Below are 23,144 nucleotides of genomic sequence, written 5' to 3' on the forward strand. Positions count from 1 at the left end.
CAAGGGGTGCAGTTTTTGCTGTTTAATGTCTACACTTCACACCTTTATTTGGATTATTTCATTAATATATTGCGGGTTCAGGGGCTTAATACCGGTAAACAAGGATGTCCGGTTGAGTAATGTGGATATTCGAAAACGGAAAACCATTCCGTATTGTACTCGGGAATTGGTGGAAAGTGTATGTTTCTAATGATTTCCCATCATGGAAAGCTGTAGTATTTAACCTATTAAAAAAACGAGTAGATTATTGATTATAAAAGAAAGATAAAAAACATGAAAAAATACAATTATTAGCATTTATCACGTGTCGTACGTGTGATGATACAACCGTAATAGCGCTCGACAGTATAAAAAATAGTATGTGTGTGTGTGTGTGGATGTGTTTGTAAAGGTCGATTGGGGGAGTGTGTTTGGGAGAGAAGTGGTGCACACCTACTTTGAATCTGTTTCCTTAAAATATCCCATATATAATGCTTGTTTTCCCACCTCGACAGAAAATGTGCCTAATAAATTTCATATAATTGTTTGCATCGTTTCAGCAACATCCCGTTTGGCCTTCTGCCGCTTCTTCTGTGTGTGTGTGTTTTTGGTCGGCCTTTTGGGGCCACACCGCACATCAACACACCGGGCGCGGCGGTACGAGACGAGCCGAACATCCCCCCCCCCCCCCCTCCAACACACGTCGCGTCGTAAGTATCACAGGGCGTCGCGTGTGCGTGTGGGCATTTACAGTTTGGCCCGCAGTAGCGCATCCTGCTTCAGGCTCGGTAGATTCAGCTGCCGCAGATGGTGGAACAGCACATCGACGTACTCGTCCCGATGCTTCATGAAGTGGCCGACGTGCGGCGAACGATCCCAACACTTGACCGTCGTCTGTGGGTGTGGGGTGCGCAAATGAAGTGCAATTAATAATCGATTTACATACACATGTTGCGCAACGCTAAACGCAAAACCGTACCTTCACGCCGCTCTGCTCCCAGCTGTCCTTCACGCGCGTGTTGGCCTCCACCGTACCGACGGGGTCGGTTTTCGAAATCAGAAACAGGGCCGGACAGCGCAGCAGATTCGTGTGGAACATCTGGCTCGAGCGGATGTAGTGCGATGTGGCCGGCTCGTGGAAGGCCTTCATGTGGTACCTTTGAGCGTAATGTATGTTTTGTGCGTTTTTAAAAAGCCGTGTTACCATTACCAAACCCCCCCACCAAAACAAACTTACAGCATGTACTTTTTCAACGCACTCTGCAGGGTTGGATTCTTGGGGAACAGTGCCTTCGGCACGCCGACCGATATCTCCGTAATGTCGGCCGCACTGTCCCACACCTGCCCGATCACGCGATCCAGCACCACCTGGTAGTTGGGCAGATCGCGCGCAATGTGCACCAAACACTCGCCCCACAGGTACCCGCCGACGGAAAAGCCGTGCAGCACCAGTCCGTGCTTGAAGTCGTTGTTTTTGAGAAACTTGACAATCTCGGCCGCTACCAACTGAGTAATTGTGGGGTGGGTTAAGCGTGAAATTAGTGCTTTGTATTCAAAGGGAACGGGTTGTCCGATGCTTACCTGCGTTCCCTTGACGGGCCACAGCAGCTGCCAGGGCGTGATGTGCGTGCAGAACACGTCGAACCCTTGGTCGATGTACAGCTGGGCGTACTTGGCCAGATGCTTCTGGCGCGCATTCAGCCAGGAGATGATCAGTACCGCCGGCCGGTCACACTGTTGCTTCAGCCTGCAAGTGAAAAGCGAGAGTGGGGTGTTTACTGTCTCCTGTCTCCTTTCTGCTCGAGATGGAGCATCGAGCATCACAATACCTTAGGGTTTGCTGATCCTTTTCCACATTTCTCGGCTTGTCGGTGAACAGTTGAATGCTGCGGCTTATTTCCTGCGTCGCCACCGTGCGAGCGTTTACCATCGTGTGCACTTTCGGGGCACAGAGCTGGAAAAAGGTACAAAAAGAAAAGAAATGAACTATTTTTAAAAATAACAATCCGTAACATTATTCTCTGTGGTGAAGCAATAATTGGACACAACTTTTAAATCCCTTATCGAACGTCCCTCACAGAAGGGCTCTTATCAAATAATGATGCGTTCCTTAAAATAGATATATGTTGCGTGGTACCTTTAATCCACAAATAAAGGTCAATATGATTAAGCAGCTAAGCCGCGCCTGGCCAGGTGTGTGTTTGAGTGCCGAGGGTGGTTAATCCCTTACGTGGGGGAGTGGGTGTGTGGTGCTCGCGGATGAGGCGACATACAGAGAGCGAAAGATAAAAAAAGCGATTTTGGCCGGTACAGGATCGTACGATGTTGGCCTGGTGGGACCATATTTCTTTTACGTAACATCGGTTCTAGTTTTATGCACCGAAACCGGACCGTAGCTTAAACTAATGCTCTAAAACTTTACACGTAGATAGGAAGAGGAAATTAAAAGGAAGCAAAAACAAAAAAGAGCAGCCCCATACGGTTGTGCAAGTCATTCGCTTGCGTAGACAATGGAGGCGCGGTTTTGTTCTTGTTGCCAGGGAAGGTTTACATTTTCGTTCGCTCGAGCTTAGCCATTGGCGGCTTATCAGAGTGCAAGGGCTTTTTTGCACTGCAAACCGCATAGCGAAAAAGGGTCCCGATCGGTGTGGTACACACAAGTTGCTGGAGTTGCAATTTTGACAGGTTCTTGGGATAGGTCCGGTGGGGGGATATGCACAGGTAAGGAAGCGTCTCTCCTCTATGGCAACACACAAATGTTTGCTTTGATTATAAACATAAATTTATGAACAGCAAACATAATCAACCACTCCCCCTTCTCACCGCTTTGCGTGTTTTCCCGTACGGCTAGGTGTGTGTTTTGCAATCTCTGGCTAGTTCAAGGTCGTCTACTAACTTGTGCAGCTAGGGCCTATGTTCACTTTCCCTTCTCTTTTTTTCAATGCTTGTTTATGCTCGATGTAGCTAATGCACGCACGGTAAAACGACGGTGTTGCTGTAGCGCTGGGTCGAAGGACCAAATTAGAAGACTGCACCGGTTCTTGGAGGTTTTTTCCCCCCACCAGAGCAACTGACCGCGATGCTAGAAGGCTTATCAAAGCAGCTGCCACTTGAAGCTGCTGTCTTTTGCACTAAGGGGGTGTGCTGTGGTGGTCCGGAGAAGGATGGGAAGTTGTCATAACAAGTTTGCTGTGAGCGTTTGACATTTTCATTCGCAAACGGGTCCTTTGCTTTTGGATTTGGAGCGCTTTACTGCCCATTAGATGAGTCGTTTGAGATATTGCAACATTTTTATCCCCTACTTTGCTATTAAAATGCGATTTTCAATTAAAGCTGCGTTTGTCTTACTTTTTTTTCGTTAACTCATTCGCATAATCTTGCGGTGCCCTTTTGCTATAACCCGATTCGATGACCTGCACCCAGCACAAGATTACACGAAAAGACACGCTACACGGGCGAGCGAGTTTTCTACTAGCTAAATATTTGCTTTCTACCCTATTCCGTCGTTAGAATGCGCTGCCACACATACATCTATTTGAATTTCTAACCATTCTACAATGTGATTTCGACCTTGAATCGGGCCCCATAGCGCCAAGCAAGTTCTATTCCGGGGTGATGCTTTGTGACGCATCGGGAAACAATACAGAAGCATAGTTTCTCCCCCTCGTTTCCAACAAGCTAGATTGCAAGCGGGCAGGCCCACATGCATTTAATTCCCTCTCTCTCCCCTGCATTTCTTTGTTGATCGCCTACAGGCCGTAACTGCACGCACCAACGGTGGTGGTGGTGGAGCGCGTACAGCAAAGCAGAAGTGGAACGCAGCAGCAGCACACTTTCTCGCGCTGTCTCCCTTAATTTCCTCCCAAACATCCCGCGCCGTGCAATGTGGTATCGGCGAAGCAGCATACAAATCATCGTCGGGCGGGTACAGCGACCGCCGACTGCAGCATCGGCAACAATCGCCTAGCGGGAAGCCATTTCAAAGTCCAAAGGTTGCTTCGATTCGCAAATCCTCTTCGCCCGTCATACACTCACACAGACAAGGCCCCGGCCACACTCAAGGGGAAACCTGATTTGCGTAAGCGCGCAACACTTACGTTACGTTCTGCCACGATCCGATCGAACCGTCGGTCGCTGCCCTGGGCCGACGGGTGGTGGTGCAGTGCGCTGAAGAACCGTACGCTCGTTCCGGACGCGGACCAGCTGGCAGCGGCACTGCTGCTGGGTGCTCCTGCTCCAACTCGTGCAATGTGTCCGATGAATGGCGGCTGCTGCAACGCACCACCGATGCAGGCCACAGGTTTCGGCACGTTCGCACCGACGCTGGCCACATACCGTAGGGATCGGATTGCCATCTCGCGCACGGAAGTTTAAGGGTGGGTGAAATCACGATTCACTGAGCTGAGCTTGGACACACACGCGCGGAGGACACCCGGTACACGGTACGGTAAGACTGGGGCAGCAGCACCAAACCAGCAGCTCGGCCACCAACGGAACGATGTTGCCTTGCACGTTATTTAACACAGAATTTACAGGCTGCCCCGTACCGTGCTCATCACACAGTCCCCCGAACGCAAAACACAGCACAGTGCACAGTGGGAACGGGTGTGCAGGACGGCGATGTTGACAGCTCGTGCAGGAAAAGTCATTTTGAATTGTTTTTGTTGCATAATTTTTAATATTGGGGCATGAACATTAAATCTCAAAGCCTTAAATTTACTGATGATTTACATTTTTAAGTATTTTATTCGATGAGCCAGGAAAGTTTCAAGATTATTTTATCATTTGTTTTTAAATTCATGGCGCATCCCACTGTTTTCCATAGTATGCTTAAGCTCGGTTGACACACGCAGTGCATCGGCCTGCACAAAAAGCTGCAAGATTGTTTACACTATCTCAACATGGTGGCACCCTTTCTCGATTTTTTTTTGTGGCACAGTAACGAACACCCATACAGGCAACCGAGTCAGGATTGCAGATGTAGAATAATTTAAATAATTGATTGAAGTAAAGTACAGTCTTTCCCCGAGTTACGCGAATAGTGCGTTCCAGGGACATTTCGCGTAAGTCAAATATCACGTTTTCCATCCAAAATATAGTTGTTAAATAGCTAATTTTATTCATCTTAGTACTTTTATGCAAATTATTAGTTATTTCATACAATTTATATAGAAAATTCTGTTATTTGTGTGCATTTAGCGATTTCAAACATAATTTATTTATTTTGCGCTTGACAATTGTTGCAGCAAATTGTACCTGACAGTAACAAAATTAAAAATTCGCGTAATTCGAGTATCGCGTAACTCTGGGAAAGACTGTATTTATAGAGTGAACGGACCGTTATTTTAAAATTTAAAATCTTTTCTAATAGTTCTCTGCACAGCCGCGATGATGGTAAAAGGACAAACTACGACTTGACTAACATTATGGTTGATAGTTCAAGGTCATGTTTATTGCAATACAAAATAATAAATGTGCACATTGAGGATGAGTCCTCTTGCTTGGCACATTGCCTAAAATCGCCCGCACACCGCATAGCTCCACGTCGCAACCGTATCGAGTCGCGTTGCGCGCTATATTTGGATTAGCGCACACATTTGCAATTCCAAAGTCCACGCCGCCCCGATACACGATTGAATCAATCGTCGGCACCGTGCAGACAGCATACAAGAAGGGGGATGATGGAGGTCATCTGCGCGTCTGTCCATCATTAAATCATTACCATAGCTATGTAGATTGGATGGCATGCCCGCGTGCTTGCACATTTTTAATCAATTTAAACCCATTTCGGCGTGATTCATAAGATCACACAGTGGTGCACGTGCGCTTCATTGTCGTGGGAAGTTTATTATTTGCTTGCTTTTTCACAGCTAGATGCGATACTTTGTTGTGTAAGATATCAGCTGAAGGGCAGGATAGCAAAAGAGCTACTATTGCTACATCTTTACAGCTTAAATATTTATCTAATTCCTGATGTGTTTCTTTATCGGTGGACCACACAGAGGTCACACTGGTAGTAGCTGTAGAAAGGCTAATCGCCAGAAAAAGTCACTGGATAACTGACCGGGTACTTATCACCTTATCACCTTATCGCTTTTAATCAAACCAGCTCCCGTTCGAGCGAACCAACACAGGCAGGTCGTTGGATTACACAACAAATCATAACTGGCTTGTCGCCGGGTCATTAGAGCTTAGCCTTACGATTGTACATCGGCAGGTCGAGGGCACAAAGGTGAGCGAGCAGCAGCTCGATGTACTCGTCCCGATGCTTGTGGAAGTGGCCAACGTGAGGTGACTTATCCCAGCACTTGAGCGATGTCTGCGATACAAGAGGCAAAGTCGATAAGCGTAAGACGTCTTGCGGAAAGGGTGTACACAGCTTACCTTTACTCCAACGGATTCCCAAATGCTCCGCAGCCGATTGTTAGCCTTTTCCGTGCCGACGGGATCCGTTTTCGAGACGAGCAACAGGGCCGGACACTGGGCCGGCTCGTAATGGAAGAGATGCGTACATTTCACGTAATACTGGGTTGCTTCCTCGTGGAACAGCTTCATATGGTAGCTGCAAAAATGGAGAGGGGGGCGAACGGGATGAGTTCAAAGTGCAAAAGCGCACGATTTGCGATAAGCCAACGACACCTACTTGATATAGTTGCGCAGGACGCCCTGGAGGGTGGGATTGTGTGGTAGCACCGCATGCGGCACACCGACCGGTATTTCCGTTATGTCCGCCAGACTGTCCCACACCTGGCCGCGGATTTTTGCCAGCACACTCTTGCCGGCCGGGTCCGCGTGCAGCTTCACCAAACATTCGCCCCAGAGGTAGCCACCGACGGAGAAGCCGTGTATGACGATCCCCTCGGGGAATGCGTTGTTGGTGAGAAATTTGACAACGTCGGCCGCCACCTTCTGTGAGCCGTTGACGGGCCACACCAGCTGCCAGGGCGTTATGTGGACGCACAGCACTTCGAACCCCTGGTCCAGGTAGAAGTCGGCGTACTTTGCCAGATGCTTTTCGGACGCCTGTAGCCAGGCGAAGATAAACACCAACGGCTTGTCGAGCGTTTCCGTCAGCCTGCGAAAAGGCAGAAGAAGAAGTGTGGGAGGACAATTCTACAGATCAGTACCATTAAAGCCATACCTTAATGTATGGTTGTCTTTTTCATAGCTTTGCTTTCGATTGGTGAAGAATGTCATGTTTTTCGTGAAGCGCACCGGCTCGGCGGGTCCTCCTCGCTGCGCCATCGTTTCGTGCGACGGTAACATATTTGAATACTGCAAACGAAAGGTCATAGAAATGGACAATTAATTCCTGCCACGAATGAAACCAAAACGCTTGCACAATAGACCACCTTCTTGCTACTGTATCCACTACTGATCGTCTGCTGCTCCTTCAATCGCCGGCTCAGTCCGCTACTACTGTAAGGAGCGGTAAAATGCACTCCAGCGAACAATGAAGCACTTGCACCTAATTGCCGGATCTGCAGTCCGGTGGTTTTCGAACTCCGGGATTCAAACACTCCGCACTGATTTATCCAACGGTGGAGCAGTGTTCGGGATGAAGCGGGAAACAACATTTGGTACGTACGGGTCCTCTGGGTGAACGCTACTGATGAGCCGTCCAGCTGCTGATCATCGTTTGAAGGTGGTTGGTTTGCTGTGCCGTACGAAACAAACCACACGGAAAGATTTCCATCACACTGATAAGCGTGATTGTGCTGCAGGTGGTCGTTACGCTTCCCAGTGTGTGCGGGGATAATTGTTGCAGAAAGGGTTTTATTTGGTGGAATTCTACTTTATCCCATTTAATGAACGTTTTGAGTTGGTGGTTTGCGATTTGAAAATCAAACCGACTGGAGATGTTTGATATGATAAAATGATTATTATGATTGTCTTGTTTTTTTAACATTTGCTTCGGCTCTTTGAGATTTGACGTTAGAAAAGCTATTAGATCACAACCCAAGCGGAAATTTTCGGACGATAACTCATACACTCTCATAATTTGACAAGCAATATATGACTGTATGTGTGGTTCTTCCTTTCGAACCATTTCGCTCTGCAAGCCAAGCGTTGAAACAGGTTATGAGTATTTCTTTTTGTGTATTATGTTTAGTTTGCATTTAAATCAGTTGTGTTCTTTCGTATCGTATCATTCATATAAATACCAACAATTCAAAAACTATTTAACCTCAAAATGTGTAACGCTAGACGTGCAATGAAGATAGCAAATATGCCATTGCACGCTGTTGTGGTTATGTGCCGAAAAAAGTCTGAATCTCGTACACTGTTTCGTTTGTCAAATCGTGCACGAAATATCAATCGAAAAAACAGCCGAAAAGTGACATTTTCACTCGTTTGGGTATGTGCCGAAAAAAGTCTGAATCTCGTACACTATTTCGTTTGTCAAATCGTGCACGAAATATCAATCGAAAACACAGCCGAAAAGTGACTTTTTCACTCGCTTGGGAAGGTGATTCGTACGATCAGCTGAGCGCGTACAGGGCGATTCGGAAAGGAAGACGCATTTGAAATTTAAATATTGAAACGAAATTACGTTTTCGTCCAATAACATAATCACTCATTTTAGCGAGGAAGTGAGAGCAGAAGAGCCGTTAAAGTGAGTTAAATCACTCATTCTTATTTTAGAATTTTAAAAATTATTAGTGATTCATTCTATTATGATAAATGGTTTTCCATGGGTTTTAATCATAATTTTGGGACTCTTCTCATAATTACCGCTCCTTTTTGAACAGGTTTGGAATCCAATAGGAATGTACAATGTGTCTTTTCGAGTCATCGAGAATCATTGAGTGGAATCGCGAAAAAAGTAATAAAAACTCGTCGAGCTAGTCACGAATCTTACTTCTTACATACTAGTCTAGTTTAAGGTTGGTAGATACAGGATTCGTAAGATTCAATCCCTAGATGAGATTCGAATCGTCTCCCATTAGACGTAATCGAAATCGGACTGAATCACATCTGGGGATTTCGATTGGGATTCAAAATAAGATTTGAACGTGATTCGTGTTAGAAGTGAATTAATGATCTCAATAATCAGTAAATAATTTCAGCTGGAATCAGTCTGAGGATAAACATTCATTATCACTTCTTCTTCTTCTTCTATTTGGCGTAACGTAACGTCCTACGCAGCCGGTTAGTCAATCCTTGGCTACGGGGGAAAGGTCCATTCTAGACTTGAACCCATGACGGGCATGTTATTGAGTCGTTCGAGTTGACGACTGTACCACGGAACCACCCGTTTATCACTATCACTATTAATTAATTATAATATGCTTTTGTAGCGATCAGCCTACCGGGTTTTGATTCTCTGGATATCTTAAGTTCCCATTTGATTATCAAGATAGAACAACAACTTGTACCTTAAATAATCATTACGTACACCTAATCAACCTGTGCATCAAGGAGTTTCCGCGAAAGCGAAAATCCGATTGTCCGATGTTGTCTTGGTTCCATCCGATTCGTTACTGGTTCTGCAAAATCGTCCAATAATACGGGAATGTCCTTATCGATGCTTGAATCAACATCACATTGTTTGCATTTCGTTTTTTGCGTGCAAATATGTTATTTGCAAAGAAAGCAACAAGGTAATTTGCTTAAGAGTAAATACAATTCACTGTCCATTTTTTGTCCACCAGTGTGCCAGAACCCGTGCCTTTTAGTCCTTCGAATACATCCAACCAGTCAGCAAGCAAGTGCATCATGGTGCTACCGAAGCTGTCCGAACCGTACGCCGTGATGCCGCTTCTACTACGCCTGCAGCGTTTCGTTGGGCTGTGGGGTGAACGACGCTATCGCTACAAGTTCCGGTTGGCATTTTTAAGCTTCTGTCTGCTAGTAGTTATTCCGAAGGTTGCCTTCGGCTATCCAGATTTAGAGACAATGGTTCGCGGAACAGCTGAGCTGATTTTCGAATGGAACGTACTGTTTGGGATGTTGCTGTTTTCTCTCAAGCTAGACGACTATGATGATCTGGTGTACCGGTACAAGGACATATCAAAGATTGGTGCGTGATAATGATTGATAAAAGGAACCTTTGAGCAACTCCTATCCCTTTCAAGCTTTCCGTAAGGACGTTCCCTCGCAGATGGGTGACTATCTGGTACGCATCAATCATCGTATCGATCGGTTTTCCAAGATCTACTGCTGCAGCCATCTGTGTTTAGCCATCTTCTACTGGGTGGCGCCTTCGTCCAGCACCTACCTAGCGTACCTGGGAGCACGGAACAGATCCGTCCCGGTTGAACATGTGCTACACCTGGAGGAGGAGCTGTACTGGTTTCACACCCGCATCTCGCTGGTAGATTACTCCATATTCACCGCCATCATGCTGCCTACAATCTTTATGCTAGCGTACTTCGGTGGACTAAAGCTGCTAACCATCTTCAGCAACGTGAAGTACTGTTCGGCAATGCTCAGGCTTGTGGCGATGAGAATCCAGTTTATGGACCGATTGGACGAGCGCGAAGCGGAAAAGGAACTGATCAAAATCATCGTCATGCATCAGAAGGCGCTAAAGTAAGGTCTGCCTGTATGGTGTGGATAGAATACATTTCTAGCTGCTTTCAGATGTGTGGAGCTGTTGGAAATCATCTTTCGGTGGGTTTTTCTGGGACAGTTCATACAGTGCGTAATGATATGGTGCAGCTTAGTTCTGTACGTCGCCGTTACGGTAACTAAAAGCACTGTAGTGATCTGTCTGCCACACCATTCACTGCTGTGTCGTGTTTTATCACTCTTCCCAGGGTCTCAGCACAAAAGCGGCAAATGTGGGTGTACTGTTTATACTGCTAACAGTGGAAACCTACGGATTCTGCTACTTTGGCAGTGATCTTACATCGGAGGTAAGGTGTTTTTCGCTGAGTTTCAGTTACTTTTCCGTTCCCCTCTAACTTGTACCACTTGTACCATTTGTTTGAGACAGAGCTTAAGCGTAGCACGTGCAGCGTACGGTAGCCTCTGGTATCGCCGTTCGGTTTCGATTCAACGGAAGCTTCGAATGGTACTGCAGCGTGCCCAGAAACCGGTCGGCATCTCGGCTGGCAAGTTTTGCTTCGTCGACATTGAGCAGTTTGGCAATGTATGGGGAGACCTTCCACTGTGGCAAGAAAGATTTTCTTTATTAATGCATCTTTTAATTTACAGATGGCAAAAACATCATACTCGTTCTACATCGTTCTGAAGGATCAATTTTAAAGGGGAACTCCCCCGCCCGACCAGACGACGGAAAGCTAACGATGTGCAATTGAATAGTCATTAGTAGCGTTTTTGCTCGCAAACGAACTAACCCTTTGACTTTTTAAGTTCACTACGGTGAGGACAAAAATCAATAAATTAAATCGAGACCGTTGATGAGCAAAAGAAAAAAAAATATTTTACTGATTTTCATTTCGTTCCATCGACTACATAATCATAATTATATGCCACATTTTATTATAAGTTTTTGTATCATTTTTAAACAACACAAAAATGCATCCTTTCGAATATTAGTCAGGTTGTATCAACAATGAAGTTTGAACTGTTTCAAAAATATTCCTCCCCGGACACGGTCTTATCCTTCGTGCTAAGGCTTTTGCATATCGTGGGCATGAATGGGGCAGGATTTCGGTCGCGAATTCGAGTTGGTGGCATTTTTCTGTTCTATTTAATCTTTCTTGTAATACCGCCACTAACGGGCGGGTACACCGATGGTCACCAGCGTGTACGCACCAGTGTGGAATTCCTGTTTAATTGCAATATTTACGGCGGCAGTATGTTCTTTGCCTACGATGTGGCCACTTTCCAAGCGTTCATCCAGGAACTGAAGAGCCTTTCGGTTTTGGGTAATATTTAATTAATTAAAATTGCGTTTATTGCATCATCATTTGTTTCTCTTTGCAGTATGCTCACATTCGTACAGACTAAAGTATAAGCTGACCCGGTTCAACCGTCGAGCGGATATTATCGCCAAAGTGCAAACGACCTGCATGGGTGCTGTAACGCTTTTCTACTGGATTGCACCGATACCTTCCATCTGTGCGCACTACTACAGGTCGACCAATTCCACCGAACCCGTGCGGTTTGTGCAACATTTAGAGGTGAAGTTCTATTGGCTCGAGAATCGCACCTCAGTCGAGGACTACATAACCTTCGTGCTGATCATGCTACCCGTCGTGGTTATGTGTGGTTACGTATGCAATTTGAAGGTGATGACCATCTGCTGCAGCATTGGACACTGTACACTGTACACCAGGCTGACTATAGAGATGGTAGAGCAGTTGGAAAGCATGGCATCAGCGGAACGAACTGCCAGCGCCATACGCAACGTGGGGCAGATGCACAGTGGTTTACTGAAATGCATTAGGCTTTTGAACACGTCAATCCGATCGATGCTGATGCTGCAGTGGTTGACCTGCGTGTTAAACTGGAGCATTTCTCTCATCTATCTAACGAACGTGGTTAGTTTTGTCTTGTTTGGAAATCCAAAAACAAAAAGATGGCTATAATTGAACTTTCTATTACAGGGCATCTCGCTACAATCGGTTACCGTGGTGGTAATGTTTTTTCTTGCCACTGCGGAAACTTTCCTGTATTGTTTACTTGGGACGCGGCTTGCGACAAAACAGCAGCTGCTGGAGCACGCACTCTATGCTACACGGTGGTACAACTACCCAATAGCCTTTCGCAGCAGCATTAGGATGATGTTGAGACAGTCGCAAAGGCATGCACACATAACGGTGGGGAAGTTTTTTCGCGTTAATTTGGAAGAATTTAGCAGGATTGTCAACTTATCCTACTCTGCTTACGTCGTACTTAAGGATGTAATAAAGATGGATGTACAGTGAATGTTTTTTTTTTTGGCTTGGCAACGAATGAAGTTTTCCGAATCTATATTAGATCTAGAATTTAATCTAGATGTCATAATATGATCTTGGCCATGACCGGTTCCTGGTTTTGGAACCAATTCTCAAAACAATTTTGAACTTAGGGCGAGGCATGAAATGTCCCAAGAACCTATCCAAGTTCTGGAACTACATATTACCGAATCTATCCCATTATTGCCTCGGAACTGGTTTGGTGCTAAATATTTGTCCAGATGTTGGTCCTGGACCTATCCAGACAAAGATCTTCAATTATTCCTACCACTGGAACTGATTAATTGATGTAGGAAGTCATGGAGGTGTTCAGGGAGAATTTAAACACTAATGTTCCAACACATTATTTCAAGGGCAATTCTATTTTTTATATGCCCCTACGGATTGATACGTATGTATTACTCCATTTCCTGGACTTTGTCTTGTTCTTGCTGCTGATTGGACGTGAAATGTTGAGAAAAAGATTCTTATTTATGAGTGATACAGAGCCTTTAAATACTCCTACGTTGTTTGCTATTTTAGTATGGCCAGGCTAATCACAATCGCTACCAATGAACAGAATCTCTTCTCATTAAACCCTTTCGATTGATAGTATCAATGTCAATGTCGAGATAATTGAACTGCAAACGATACCTACCTTAATCGGGGCTGAACACATCAAGAAGCAATTATTGTGTCGTCCGTCAGACCTCAGTTCGCGAGGAGGAATAAAATAGATGCCTTCTGAGCGACTTCGTCTCATTACTTCCTTCGGAAAGCCTCAAGACAAACGCACGATGGTACTTCCAAAATTAAAGGATGAAACAGCAGTGATGCCGTTTCTACTGCGAATTCAAACCATTGCCGGACTGTGGGGTGACCGTTCCCAGCGGTACCGCTTTTATCTCATCTTTTCCTACTTCTGCGCGATGGTGGTCCTACCCAAAGTGCTTTTCGGTTATCCAGATCTCGAGATTGCGGTACGCGGCACGGCCGAGCTGATGTTCGAATCGAACGCTTTCTTCGGCATGCTAATGTTTTCCTTTCAACGCGACAACTACGAGCGATTGGTGCATCAGCTGCAGGATCTGGCAGCTCTAGGTGAGTATGCAGCCAATCGATTGTTCCAAACCTTCGCAACAGCCTTCGTAACACTGCTACACTTTCAGTCCTCCAAGACCTACCCACAGAGCTGGGAGAGTACCTGATCTCAGTGAACCGACGGGTCGATCGGTTCTCCAAAATTTACTGCTGCTGTCACTTTTCCATGGCAACGTTCTTTTGGTTCATGCCCGTCTGGACGACCTATTCCGCCTACTTTGCTGTGCGCAACAGCACGGAACCGGTCGAGCACGTGCTGCACCTCGAGGAAGAGTTGTACTTCCTTCACATCCGGACTTCGATGGCGCACTATACGTTTTATGTGGCCATTATGTGGCCCACGATCTATACGCTCGGATTTACCGGTGGCACAAAGCTGCTGACCATTTTCAGCAATGTTAAGTACTGTTCGGCCATGCTGAAGCTCGTTGCACTCCGAATTCACTGTCTAGCGAGAGTAGCGCAAGACCGAGCGGAAAAGGAGCTGAACGAGATCATTTCCATGCATCAGCGGGTACTTGAGTAAGTAAATTCAAATTAAAAGTTTTGCAGGAAATAACTTGAGTGTGTCTGACCCGTGCACATCCTAGCTGCGTGTTCCTGCTGGAGACAACATTCCGCTGGGTGTTTTTCGTGCAGTTCATTCAGTGTACAATGATCTGGTGCAGTCTCATCCTCTACATAGCGGTGACGGTAATAGCATTCTCTTCTTTTCGTTTAACTTAATTAAATCCATTTTAGTGAAGGTGAATTTTCGCCCAGGGTTTCAGCTCGACGGTGGCGAATGTCTGTGTCCAGATCATTTTGGTGACGGTGGAAACTTACGGCTACTGCTACTTCGGAACAGATCTAACCACGGAGGTGCATTGGATACCCTTTGTCTGAAGGTTCAAAAAGTAATTCCAAATTCTGTTTTCGATTTTTCCCCTTTTCCACTAGAGCTATAGCGTTGCCCTCGCCATTTACGATAGCGAGTGGTACAAGTTTTCCATTTCGATGCGCCGCAAACTTCGCCTGCTACTGCAACGATCCCAAAAACCGCTCGGCGTAACGGCGGGCAAGTTTCGCTTCGTCAATGTGGCCCAGTTTGGCAAGGTAACATTAATTACAGTTTGAAAATTCTGAAGAATGCATCTTACTTGCCTTACTTTTCGTTTCAGATGCTCAAGATGTCCTATTCATTTTACGTAGTACTGAAGGAGCAATTTTAGGAGCTGCTGTTTCCCACCCTGAAAATGGCCTTTTCGCACTGTCTTCTGTTTGTTGGACGCACGCAGCACCGAGAGCGCCCCTGCACGCAGTGACGTCTTTTGGCTACTTTGACGTTTGCACCTTTGACAGCTGAAGGACAGGGTACAATTTTTGCTGCTGTTATTACCCGCAGCGCATTGGATACGAAAACATTGGCCACAAGTCCTACGATTTTAGCGTTTATTTACTGTTCGTAACAGCTAATTTCCATAATAAACACACACAATAACGTACCGACAGTATTCTTTTCATTGTAGGGTAGAGAAGCCGCCGGCCAGCAGCCAAAACGCTCCGCAAAACGAAAGGCGGCACCACCAGGGGGGAAAACACGGGAGCAAAACGAGAACAGAACGCAGTAAACAACAAAACCGGCCGGAACAACAACGGTGCCGGAAACGATGAGCCAAGCGTACGTTAGCCCACTCTCCATAGCCGTGATCTGTTCGTCCAACATGAACCGATCGATGGAGGCGCACGGGTTTCTGGCGAAAAAGCGATTCAAGGTACGGTCGTTCGGTACGGGCGACAAGGTGAAGCTTCCCGGCACGGCAGCGGACCGGCCGAACGTGTACGAGTTCGGCACCACGTACGACGACATCTACAACGATTTGGCCGCGAAAGACAAGCAATAGTATCCTTTTTTCTCTCTCATTTTTGTTGCTTCACGTAATAATGATGCTTGGATCGGCGATCGGCAACGAATGGGATTGGGGAAAGAGGAAACCCTCTTTTTACAACGGTGGATAAATTAATTACAATTTCAGGGATTTAGGGGGTTGTCGCACGGTGTCTCACTTCTACAAAACCGTATATCAGAAATTAAATTAACTGTTAAACCCTTTTTTTCTTCACTTAGTCTACGAAAGCACACACGCATAGTTGAAATCACAAATTATCGAAAGATTCAACTCATTTTAAAAGAATTACGGTCAAGTTCATGTTTCTGTTTTTAATTTTTAACTAACACTCGGGACGGCAAGACTATACATGCGATTGTTAGAAAATGTAAATAATACCATACAAACCTACATACATACCGCATCGCTTGAAGTGGCAAGACTATTGCTCTTTTAATTAAGCCCGCAAGAGACAAAGCAGTTTAAAGCCATTTATAGAGATTGTGCTAAATAATATAGTTTTTAACTATGCGGAACAACCATCACCGGTTTTGTGCCACAAATAATCCCTTCTGGAACAGTTTAAAAAGGTAAATGCATAAATGCAACCTCCATACATTTCTTCACAATAACCTAGCCAAGAACGTTGATAACCATTCTATGTAGCTAACGTCGCTTTCTTCCATTTGGATAGGAAGTTTCTTTAAATTCTTTTATATAACCGTCTACCGTTGTTGTATTAAAGTTTAAAATCGGTTTCATTCAAGGGGCGATTTTTAGTCTAAAAATTAAATTTGTTGACATGTTGCCATGCTAATGGTGCGCTACTGCACCAATATTGCTATCCTTTTATTACACCAAAAACCACCAACAACACATTTCCAAAACGCAAACAAGATATTTTCCTTAACAACCGCTAATGCGACTGCACAGCTACACACAGAACGGCCTACTACACATGCTCGATCGCAATAGGCGAATAAAATCCTGCCCGGAAAAGTTTCAGCTCTGCACGGAGCGGTTCGATGTGCTGGTCACGTGCGAGGAGCGAGTTTACGATCAGGTTGGGAAAAGCAATAGCTGCTGATAGAATGTAGAACACACATTGGCACAGTAATACGAATGCGCTACATCTATTTTGCAGGTGATAGAATTTATGGAATCGAAAACTCCCAGCTACAACCTGCCGGTGCACGTGATCAACATTGACATACAGGACAACCACGAGGAGGCGACGGTTGGCGCGTTTCTCATCTGTGATCTGATAACGATGGTAAGTGAAGAAGGAGATTTTTATTTGCTTAATTTGTATTATAGGTAGTTTTTTTGTTTTTCGATTAATGCTCCTGTTTGTTAATGCAAGGGTGAATGCAAATAAAAAAAACAGATATATTTCCAAAGGAATCGTTTGTTTGTGTTTATTCGATGCTAAACAATTCACTTTTCATTTTGTATTAATTCCCTTCGCTTCGCTTGTCTTCAATCCCGTTCATTCGATTTCTCTTTTTCCTCTCTTCTTGTAGATGGCTCAAAGCGAAGACCTGGACAACGATATCGACGAGCTGCTGCACGATTTCGAGAACAAATGCCAGCGCAGTGTACTGCACTGTGTACAGTTCTACTAGAGCTTCTACTGCATCCAGAATCCCTTTTTCCCTCTTTTTGAATGGCCTGTCCCAGCCCCAGCTCCCCCGGCAAGCTGAATGGAAATAGCGAAACACACACACACAGCACGACAGGACAAAAAAATGGCAAAATGATGCATGCTAGTGACAATTATTTTATTTTGATAAATTTTTGGACCAATTTCAGTTTTGTTTCGCGCTGGAAAACAAACACGTTAAAGGAATTGTGTGTGTGTGTGTGTGTGTGTGTACGTGTTTTTGTTTAAACTAATTTGCATTATCATTTGCAAAAATTGTAAAATTGCTACACCAATGCACACACGCAGAGACGACATTAAAGTTGAACAACAGCAAACAGCACACAGGGTATTTGGAAGTGTAGAGCGATTATTTTTTTATTTTTGTTAAATCTATACACATAGGACAACATACTATGTAATTGAACCCCTTCCCCCCAATTCCACGCACGCTCCAACGATCGATCGAAGCGATTAGTGTTGATCGAGGTGCGCGTACTTGCGCCTTAGCTTTTCACGCTTTTCACGCTTCTGGTGCTTCCACGGTTTGCCCGCCACGATCACACCGTCAGTCGTTGACAATGTCGCCGCGCTGCCCGATGGTCCGATCGGTCGAACGTTCGGGAAGTCACTGCGCCCCTTCACTAAACCGTGCGATGCTCGCTCCTTGAAGAACTGTTCGTCAACGTCTGTACTGGATTTTTTCAGGTTCATCTAAAAAAACAAAGCAACAATATTAACGTTTCGCTTTCATCAGCACGTGGCCGTGGTCGGAACTAGTGTTGGTAAAAATGAAGTTTTTGTCGGAATCGATTCCGGCTGGCTTCTAAGTTTTCTGGAATCGATTCCGGATAGCAAATCCGGAATCAGTTTCCGGAATTGGCTCCGGAATTGTTAACGGAATCGGCTCCGGAATCGGAATCGGCTCCCAAATTGGAATGAAATTCGGAATTTGAATCGGCTCCGAAATTGGAACCGTTTCTGGAATCGGAATCGGCTCTGGAATTGGAATCGGCTCCAGAATAGGAATTAGCTCCGGATTTGGTTAGGCGTTTGGGTCCAATGATGATCCATAAATTCTCATGGAGATTCCCGGAAAGATTTCGCTTTTGAAACTTATTTCAATTCAAGAACTGTTTCTCATTCCGGAGCTAATTCCATTTCTGGAGATAATTCCGTTACCGGATTGATTCCAAGGACGATTGCGATTCCGGAGTCGATTCTGATTCCGGAGCTGATTCCAATCGCGGAATCAATTCAGGAACCGACTCCGGAATCGAAATCTAATCCAGAAATGATTTGAAACACGAAATCGGAATCGGGTAGGTCCGATTCCGAACTACCTCCACTAGTCGGAACGCACCTTCATCGCGCGCTGCTGTCTCGGTGGAAGCAGCTTAATGTCTGCCTCCTCCTTCTTCCGTGCCGGAAAGCGGTGAAACTCGTCCTGCACAACCCCGGGCGGTGCGTAGCAGTACAGCAGCTTCCCATTGACGTAGTCCTTCAGCACGTACCGGGAGCCGCGCGACTGGTCCGGCTGCCCATTGGCCGTCATAAAGCCTCGGTTGTACGCGAACGCTAGCAGCAGCTCCTCCGAGTACGGGGGCCGATTCGGATCCTCACCCTCGAGCGGTTTCGAAATCATTATGCCGTACGTGTCCTCGAGGATGTGGCGTGGAATGAGCGTACAGAGCAGATTGACCGGCGGCACATGGTCCCGCATCTGGTCGATCGGCAAGATGCCGTTCAGTATCATGTCCGCCTTGGTGATGCAGAAGCTTGGCATCACCAGCCCGGGACAGTCGCAGAACATCAGCTCGCTGTCGACGTACAGCGTTTGGAAGTGTTTCGTTTTGCCGGGCGTCGCCGAAACGGACACTTTTTTCTCGAGAAAGACCGCATTGATCGTACTGCTCTTGCCGACGTTCGGGTACCCGACCAGCCCGACCGTCACGACGTCTTTGGTGACACGTTCCGCCCGGTGCAGGCTTTTGAAGAGCGCAATCAGCTCGGCATTCGTGAGCAGCTTGGAGCTGTTCCGAATCGCGCCCGGCTCTGCGTCCTCCTCGCGCGCAAGGTCCTCGATTTTTTCCTCTATCTTTTCCAGCGTCTTTTCAGCCCTGTCAACGGACAGTTTTAAATTTCCCAACCGCTCCTTAACCTCCTCCTGCTCCTTCTCCTCCTCCTCCTCTTCGTCATCTGCTTGATCCCCGTTTTGGGCAGCTTGCTGCGCTGCTTCCTCCGCTTCCTGCTCCTTCTTGGCCTCTTCCGCCGCTAGCACGGCCGAGTAAAATGCCACCCGAACGCCCTGCCCGTCGAAATACTTTGCCCAGTGGACGCGCTGTTCGGCCGTCAGAAAGTCCGACTTGTTCAGCAGTATCATGTTCATCTTGTTCGGGTCAACCTCCTGCACGTACCGCTCCAGATCCTCCGTCCGGAAGAGCAGCGGATTGCGGGCGTCCACTATCTGCACGACGATGTCGCTCCGCTCGACCACACGCCACAGCTGGCGCCAGAAGTCGAGATTCTTCTCGTACGGTGTCATCAGCATGCCGTCCTGCTCCTGGAGCGCCACCAGCCCGCGGCGCCACTCGAGAAAGGAAGCGTTTTCCGCGAGCAGCAGCTCCTCGGCCGTCGTGTCCTTCGTCCACTTGGGGCGGCGCGGTATCTTTAGCAGGTCCTTCATGTCGACCTGCTTCTTGATGATCTCCACCCGCTCGTTCGTGGTCAGCAGGCCCACCTTCGACTTGGGGTTGACGTACGTGATGTTAAGCTTCTCCGCCTGGAACTCGGTGCCGGCTAGTTCGGCGGTGCGAAGAAACTCCTGGAAGGAGGATTCCTCCGTCACGGATTGCAGGTTCAGCCGGCCCCAATCGTACCCGTCCTGCACTTCGGTGGTGTGGAGCTGGAATGGAGATTCACGTTTGGTGAAGACAGAGTATGTGTGTGTGTGTTTGGGTGGAATAGAAGCAACTTACCATGCTTCCATCGGCAACCGTTTTTCGATTCCCTTGGCCGAACCGGTCCTTGATCAGAGATCGGCCCAACTGATTAGCCTTCTTTTTACCCATGATTTAACGGATCTACACTATTAAATATCACAAAAAATACACTGCAACACCTTCATACAGTGTCTCTGTATGCGTTTTAGCCTTTTACTTAATTTAAAAGCACGTTTTTCGTCTAATTTTTCCAACAACACCCTCTTTCGCCGACCAATGGTGACGAAATTGCTGCACATAAACAAATAGCACATGGGCTGCTACGAAAACAGTCGTTTGACAGTTGGTACAGTGCTGCCAGATAAACAGTAATTTATTTGATTTTTATGAAGACCAAAACAAAAAGGCCAAAAAATAATCAGAACATAAGCTCAATTAATTAACAATATGTAAAAATAAAACAATTTGCATTGCATTACTCCACATCATGTATCAAGAAAGGGATTAAAATTTATGCTATTTCCAGTATTGTTTCAAAAATCTCTACTCCTTGTTTGGCAGCACTTCCTTCAATCATTTGCATTCTTGCATCAGCCGTCCGGGCGCAAATAAAAGCAAACATACACAAACACGTTTTTTCATGTGCAGCGCAAATAGCAATTAAAAGCGACGCGGAATAGAACGCGTTACTCCTCAGTTTTCGTCTGAAAAGTGTACCAATCCCCTTAAACTTCCGACCCAAAAACCACAACCATGTGGCCCGAGGTGGAAGCCGTGAAGAGTGAAAATCGGCGCGAGCTCAAGCTGACCGGTGCCAGCGTATCGGAACGGATTGTGAAAAACGGCGGCAGTCTGGACGATGCGGTGTACCAGCTGTCCGCCCTGAACCTGCTGGACGTGAATGACACACCACTGGATCGGATTTCACCACGCATCGACAGTCTGACTCATCTGCAGTCGCTGCTGCTGTATCGAAACAAAATTGCACAACTGCCGGCAACGATCGGCCAGCTGGGCGAGCTGAAGGTGCTCGACCTGTCCGGCAACAGGTTGACGGAGGTGCCGGGCGAGTTTAGCAAGCTGCGCTCCCTGACAACGCTAAACCTTTCCTTCAATCAGCTCAAGAAGTTGGATCTTAGTGCGCTGGACCGGCTGAGCGTTTGCAACCTGTCCGGCAACGAGCTCGCGGAAGTGCCACAGTTCCACATCGGCGAGGTGCACCATCTAACGGAGGTTAACCTGGAGAAGAACAGTATCGTGGCGCTGCCGGAAGAGCTTACGCGGCAGCAGATACTGCGCGTGCTGAACGTGGGCGACAACAAAATCGAACAGGTGCCCAAGTACATTGCCAAGTGCGCGAAACTGAAGGGTAAGCGGCAAAGCATGCTTTGATTGGATTGTGAGCTTTTATTATCCTATTTTGTTCTTTCTTTTCAACAACAACAGAATTTAACCTGAAGGGCAACCCGCTCAAGGATAAACGTTTGCTAAAGCTGGTAGACCAGTGCCGCAGCAAGCAGGTGCTCGATTACGTCGAGAAGAACGGGTACCAACCACCGAAGCAAACGCCCAAAGAGAATCCAACCACCGTTAGCAACGGGCAGCAGATGGTTCCACCCCCCAATGGAGCGCCAGAGAAAGAGCAGGAAGAAGCTCAGCTTAAAATAATCGTCCGCAAAGCAACGGCTAGCGCACCGAAGGTAACGTTCACGCAGGAAGCACGTAGTACCCGTCCGCACATCGTGCTCTGCATCGTACGCTCGTTCCCGATCGCGAACCTGAAAAAGTTTCTTCAGCTGCAAAACACGCTGCACGACACCGAGTGTAACCGGCGCCAGCTGGCCACCATTGCGACGCACGATCTGGCCAAAGTGAAGGGTGCGTTGCGGTACCACGCTGCACCGCCGGCTGAGATTGAAATCACCGCGCTTGGCAGCGCCGCCCAGGGTAAGGTGACGGCCGAACAGTATTACGCCGACCTGTGCCACCAGGCCGAGCTGCTGCGCAAGGAAAAGAAGCGCAACACGTACTCGGGCGTGCACAAGTACATTACGCTGCTGACGGCGAGGGAACTGTTTGCGTATCTGAGCGACGAGCAGAAGGTGATCAGCCTGCCGCCGCTAACAAACTGTGATGAGACGAAGGTATCCGCTACCACCACCGATCTGCTGCTCGAGGTGACGAGCAGCGTTGGCCATGGGCCGTGCGTGCGCGTCATGAACGTGCTGCTGGAGCGTATGCTGCTGATGGATGTGGAGGTCGTTTCCGGTGGGGTAGCTGCTGCGACCGAGCAGCCCCCAGCAGCCGGTGAGAGGAAGAAAAAATCGAAAGCCATCGCCAAAGAAGCGGCCGAACGGGTGGCAACGGTTCGGTACGATCGAGCCGTGACGCTCACGGTGGAACAGGTGCAGCTGTACGACCACGAGGGTAAGCCGCACTCCGTGTTCCCCGGCAAGGGCGATCTGTGCGGGGATGAAGCGAAACGAATTGTGGTGGAAATGGCCTAAGGCAGAGTTTTGTCAAGGGGATTTTTTTAACTTTTAACTCATACTTACCGATTTGCGATTGGGAATAAGATTCTACCGGATTAGCTTACAAAGTGAAATTACTTTCAGTACATAAAGAGCGACACACAAATCACGACACGTTTTGAATTTATACACGGATTTATACAACTAATAAATGTTCTTTGGTTGAACTCATGAAGACCATGGACTGTTTACAATTGTTTATGTTTATCGTATAATAAATGCAAGAAAAA

The 23,144-nt window shown here is 46.8% G+C and overlaps 8 protein-coding genes across 10 annotated transcripts; 5 read left to right on the forward strand and 3 right to left on the reverse strand.

The window, feature by feature from the left end:
- Window positions 1–12: 12 nt before the first annotated feature.
- Window positions 13–4,614, reverse strand: LOC1278347 (uncharacterized). 2 transcript variants are annotated; one of them, XM_061653964.1, is made up of 6 exons: window positions 4,077–4,614; window positions 1,809–1,933; window positions 1,561–1,726; window positions 1,217–1,485; window positions 959–1,136; window positions 13–873 (listed from the first exon to the last, which is right to left on the reverse strand). In XM_061653964.1, exons 1-6 carry the CDS (start codon window positions 4,332–4,334, stop codon window positions 727–729), a joined length of 1,143 nt encoding a protein of 380 aa, XP_061509948.1. In that variant the 5' UTR covers window positions 4,335–4,614; the 3' UTR covers window positions 13–726. The 2 variants fall into 2 exon arrangements, with proteins under 2 accessions (XP_061509948.1, XP_061509949.1); XM_061653965.1 differs by having other exon boundaries at window positions 2,803–4,571.
- Window positions 4,615–5,801: 1,187 nt separating this feature from the next.
- LOC5667938 (uncharacterized) lies at window positions 5,802–7,914 on the reverse strand. The gene is made up of 5 exons (XM_001689011.2): window positions 7,332–7,914; window positions 7,121–7,254; window positions 6,623–7,054; window positions 6,364–6,541; window positions 5,802–6,298 (listed from the first exon to the last, which is right to left on the reverse strand). The coding sequence occupies exons 1-5, from the start codon at window positions 7,554–7,556 to the stop codon at window positions 6,164–6,166; spliced, it is 1,104 nt and encodes a 367-aa protein (XP_001689063.2). The 5' UTR covers window positions 7,557–7,914; the 3' UTR covers window positions 5,802–6,163.
- A 538-nt stretch (window positions 7,915–8,452) lies between these two features.
- LOC1278352 (odorant receptor 49b) lies at window positions 8,453–11,505 on the forward strand. Its single transcript, XM_061653972.1, has 6 exons — window positions 8,453–10,003; window positions 10,059–10,515; window positions 10,567–10,669; window positions 10,743–10,841; window positions 10,922–11,077; window positions 11,143–11,505. Exons 1-6 carry the CDS (start codon window positions 9,700–9,702, stop codon window positions 11,191–11,193), a joined length of 1,170 nt encoding a protein of 389 aa, XP_061509956.1. The 5' UTR covers window positions 8,453–9,699; the 3' UTR covers window positions 11,194–11,505.
- Window positions 11,506–12,365: 860 nt separating this feature from the next.
- Window positions 12,366–13,281, forward strand: LOC4577862 (odorant receptor 63a). The gene is made up of 2 exons (XM_317838.2): window positions 12,366–12,434; window positions 12,501–13,281. Exons 1-2 carry the CDS (start codon window positions 12,366–12,368, stop codon window positions 12,819–12,821), a joined length of 390 nt encoding a protein of 129 aa, XP_317838.2. The 3' UTR covers window positions 12,822–13,281.
- A 478-nt stretch (window positions 13,282–13,759) lies between these two features.
- LOC1278355 (odorant receptor Or2-like) lies at window positions 13,760–15,142 on the forward strand. The gene is made up of 5 exons (XM_061656647.1): window positions 13,760–13,931; window positions 14,021–14,453; window positions 14,522–14,624; window positions 14,871–15,026; window positions 15,092–15,142. Exons 1-5 carry the CDS (start codon window positions 13,760–13,762, stop codon window positions 15,140–15,142), a joined length of 915 nt encoding a protein of 304 aa, XP_061512631.1.
- Window positions 15,143–15,234: 92 nt separating this feature from the next.
- Window positions 15,235–17,805, forward strand: LOC1278356 (RNA polymerase II subunit A C-terminal domain phosphatase SSU72). 2 transcript variants are annotated; one of them, XM_317836.4, is made up of 5 exons: window positions 15,235–15,371; window positions 15,423–15,813; window positions 16,733–16,862; window positions 16,944–17,072; window positions 17,323–17,805. In XM_317836.4, exons 2-5 carry the CDS (start codon window positions 15,581–15,583, stop codon window positions 17,422–17,424), a joined length of 594 nt encoding a protein of 197 aa, XP_317836.3. In that variant the 5' UTR covers window positions 15,235–15,371; window positions 15,423–15,580; the 3' UTR covers window positions 17,425–17,805. The 2 variants fall into 2 exon arrangements, with proteins under 2 accessions (XP_317836.3, XP_061509958.1); XM_061653974.1 differs by having other exon boundaries at window positions 15,254–15,371; window positions 15,440–15,813.
- On the reverse strand, window positions 17,794–20,842 carry LOC1278372 (large subunit GTPase 1 homolog). Its single transcript, XM_061653971.1, has 3 exons — window positions 20,420–20,842; window positions 18,805–20,346; window positions 17,794–18,155 (listed from the first exon to the last, which is right to left on the reverse strand). Exons 1-3 carry the CDS (start codon window positions 20,510–20,512, stop codon window positions 17,916–17,918), a joined length of 1,875 nt encoding a protein of 624 aa, XP_061509955.1. The 5' UTR covers window positions 20,513–20,842; the 3' UTR covers window positions 17,794–17,915.
- A 279-nt stretch (window positions 20,843–21,121) lies between these two features.
- On the forward strand, window positions 21,122–23,089 carry LOC1278366 (leucine-rich repeat-containing protein 47). The gene is made up of 2 exons (XM_317834.6): window positions 21,122–21,752; window positions 21,830–23,089. Exons 1-2 carry the CDS (start codon window positions 21,137–21,139, stop codon window positions 22,888–22,890), a joined length of 1,677 nt encoding a protein of 558 aa, XP_317834.5. The 5' UTR covers window positions 21,122–21,136; the 3' UTR covers window positions 22,891–23,089.
- Window positions 23,090–23,144: the final 55 nt, after the last annotated feature.

This window comes from Anopheles gambiae, chromosome 3 (genome assembly GCF_943734735.2).
Source record: "Anopheles gambiae chromosome 3, idAnoGambNW_F1_1, whole genome shotgun sequence".
NCBI lineage: Eukaryota > Metazoa > Arthropoda > Insecta > Diptera > Culicidae > Anopheles > Anopheles gambiae.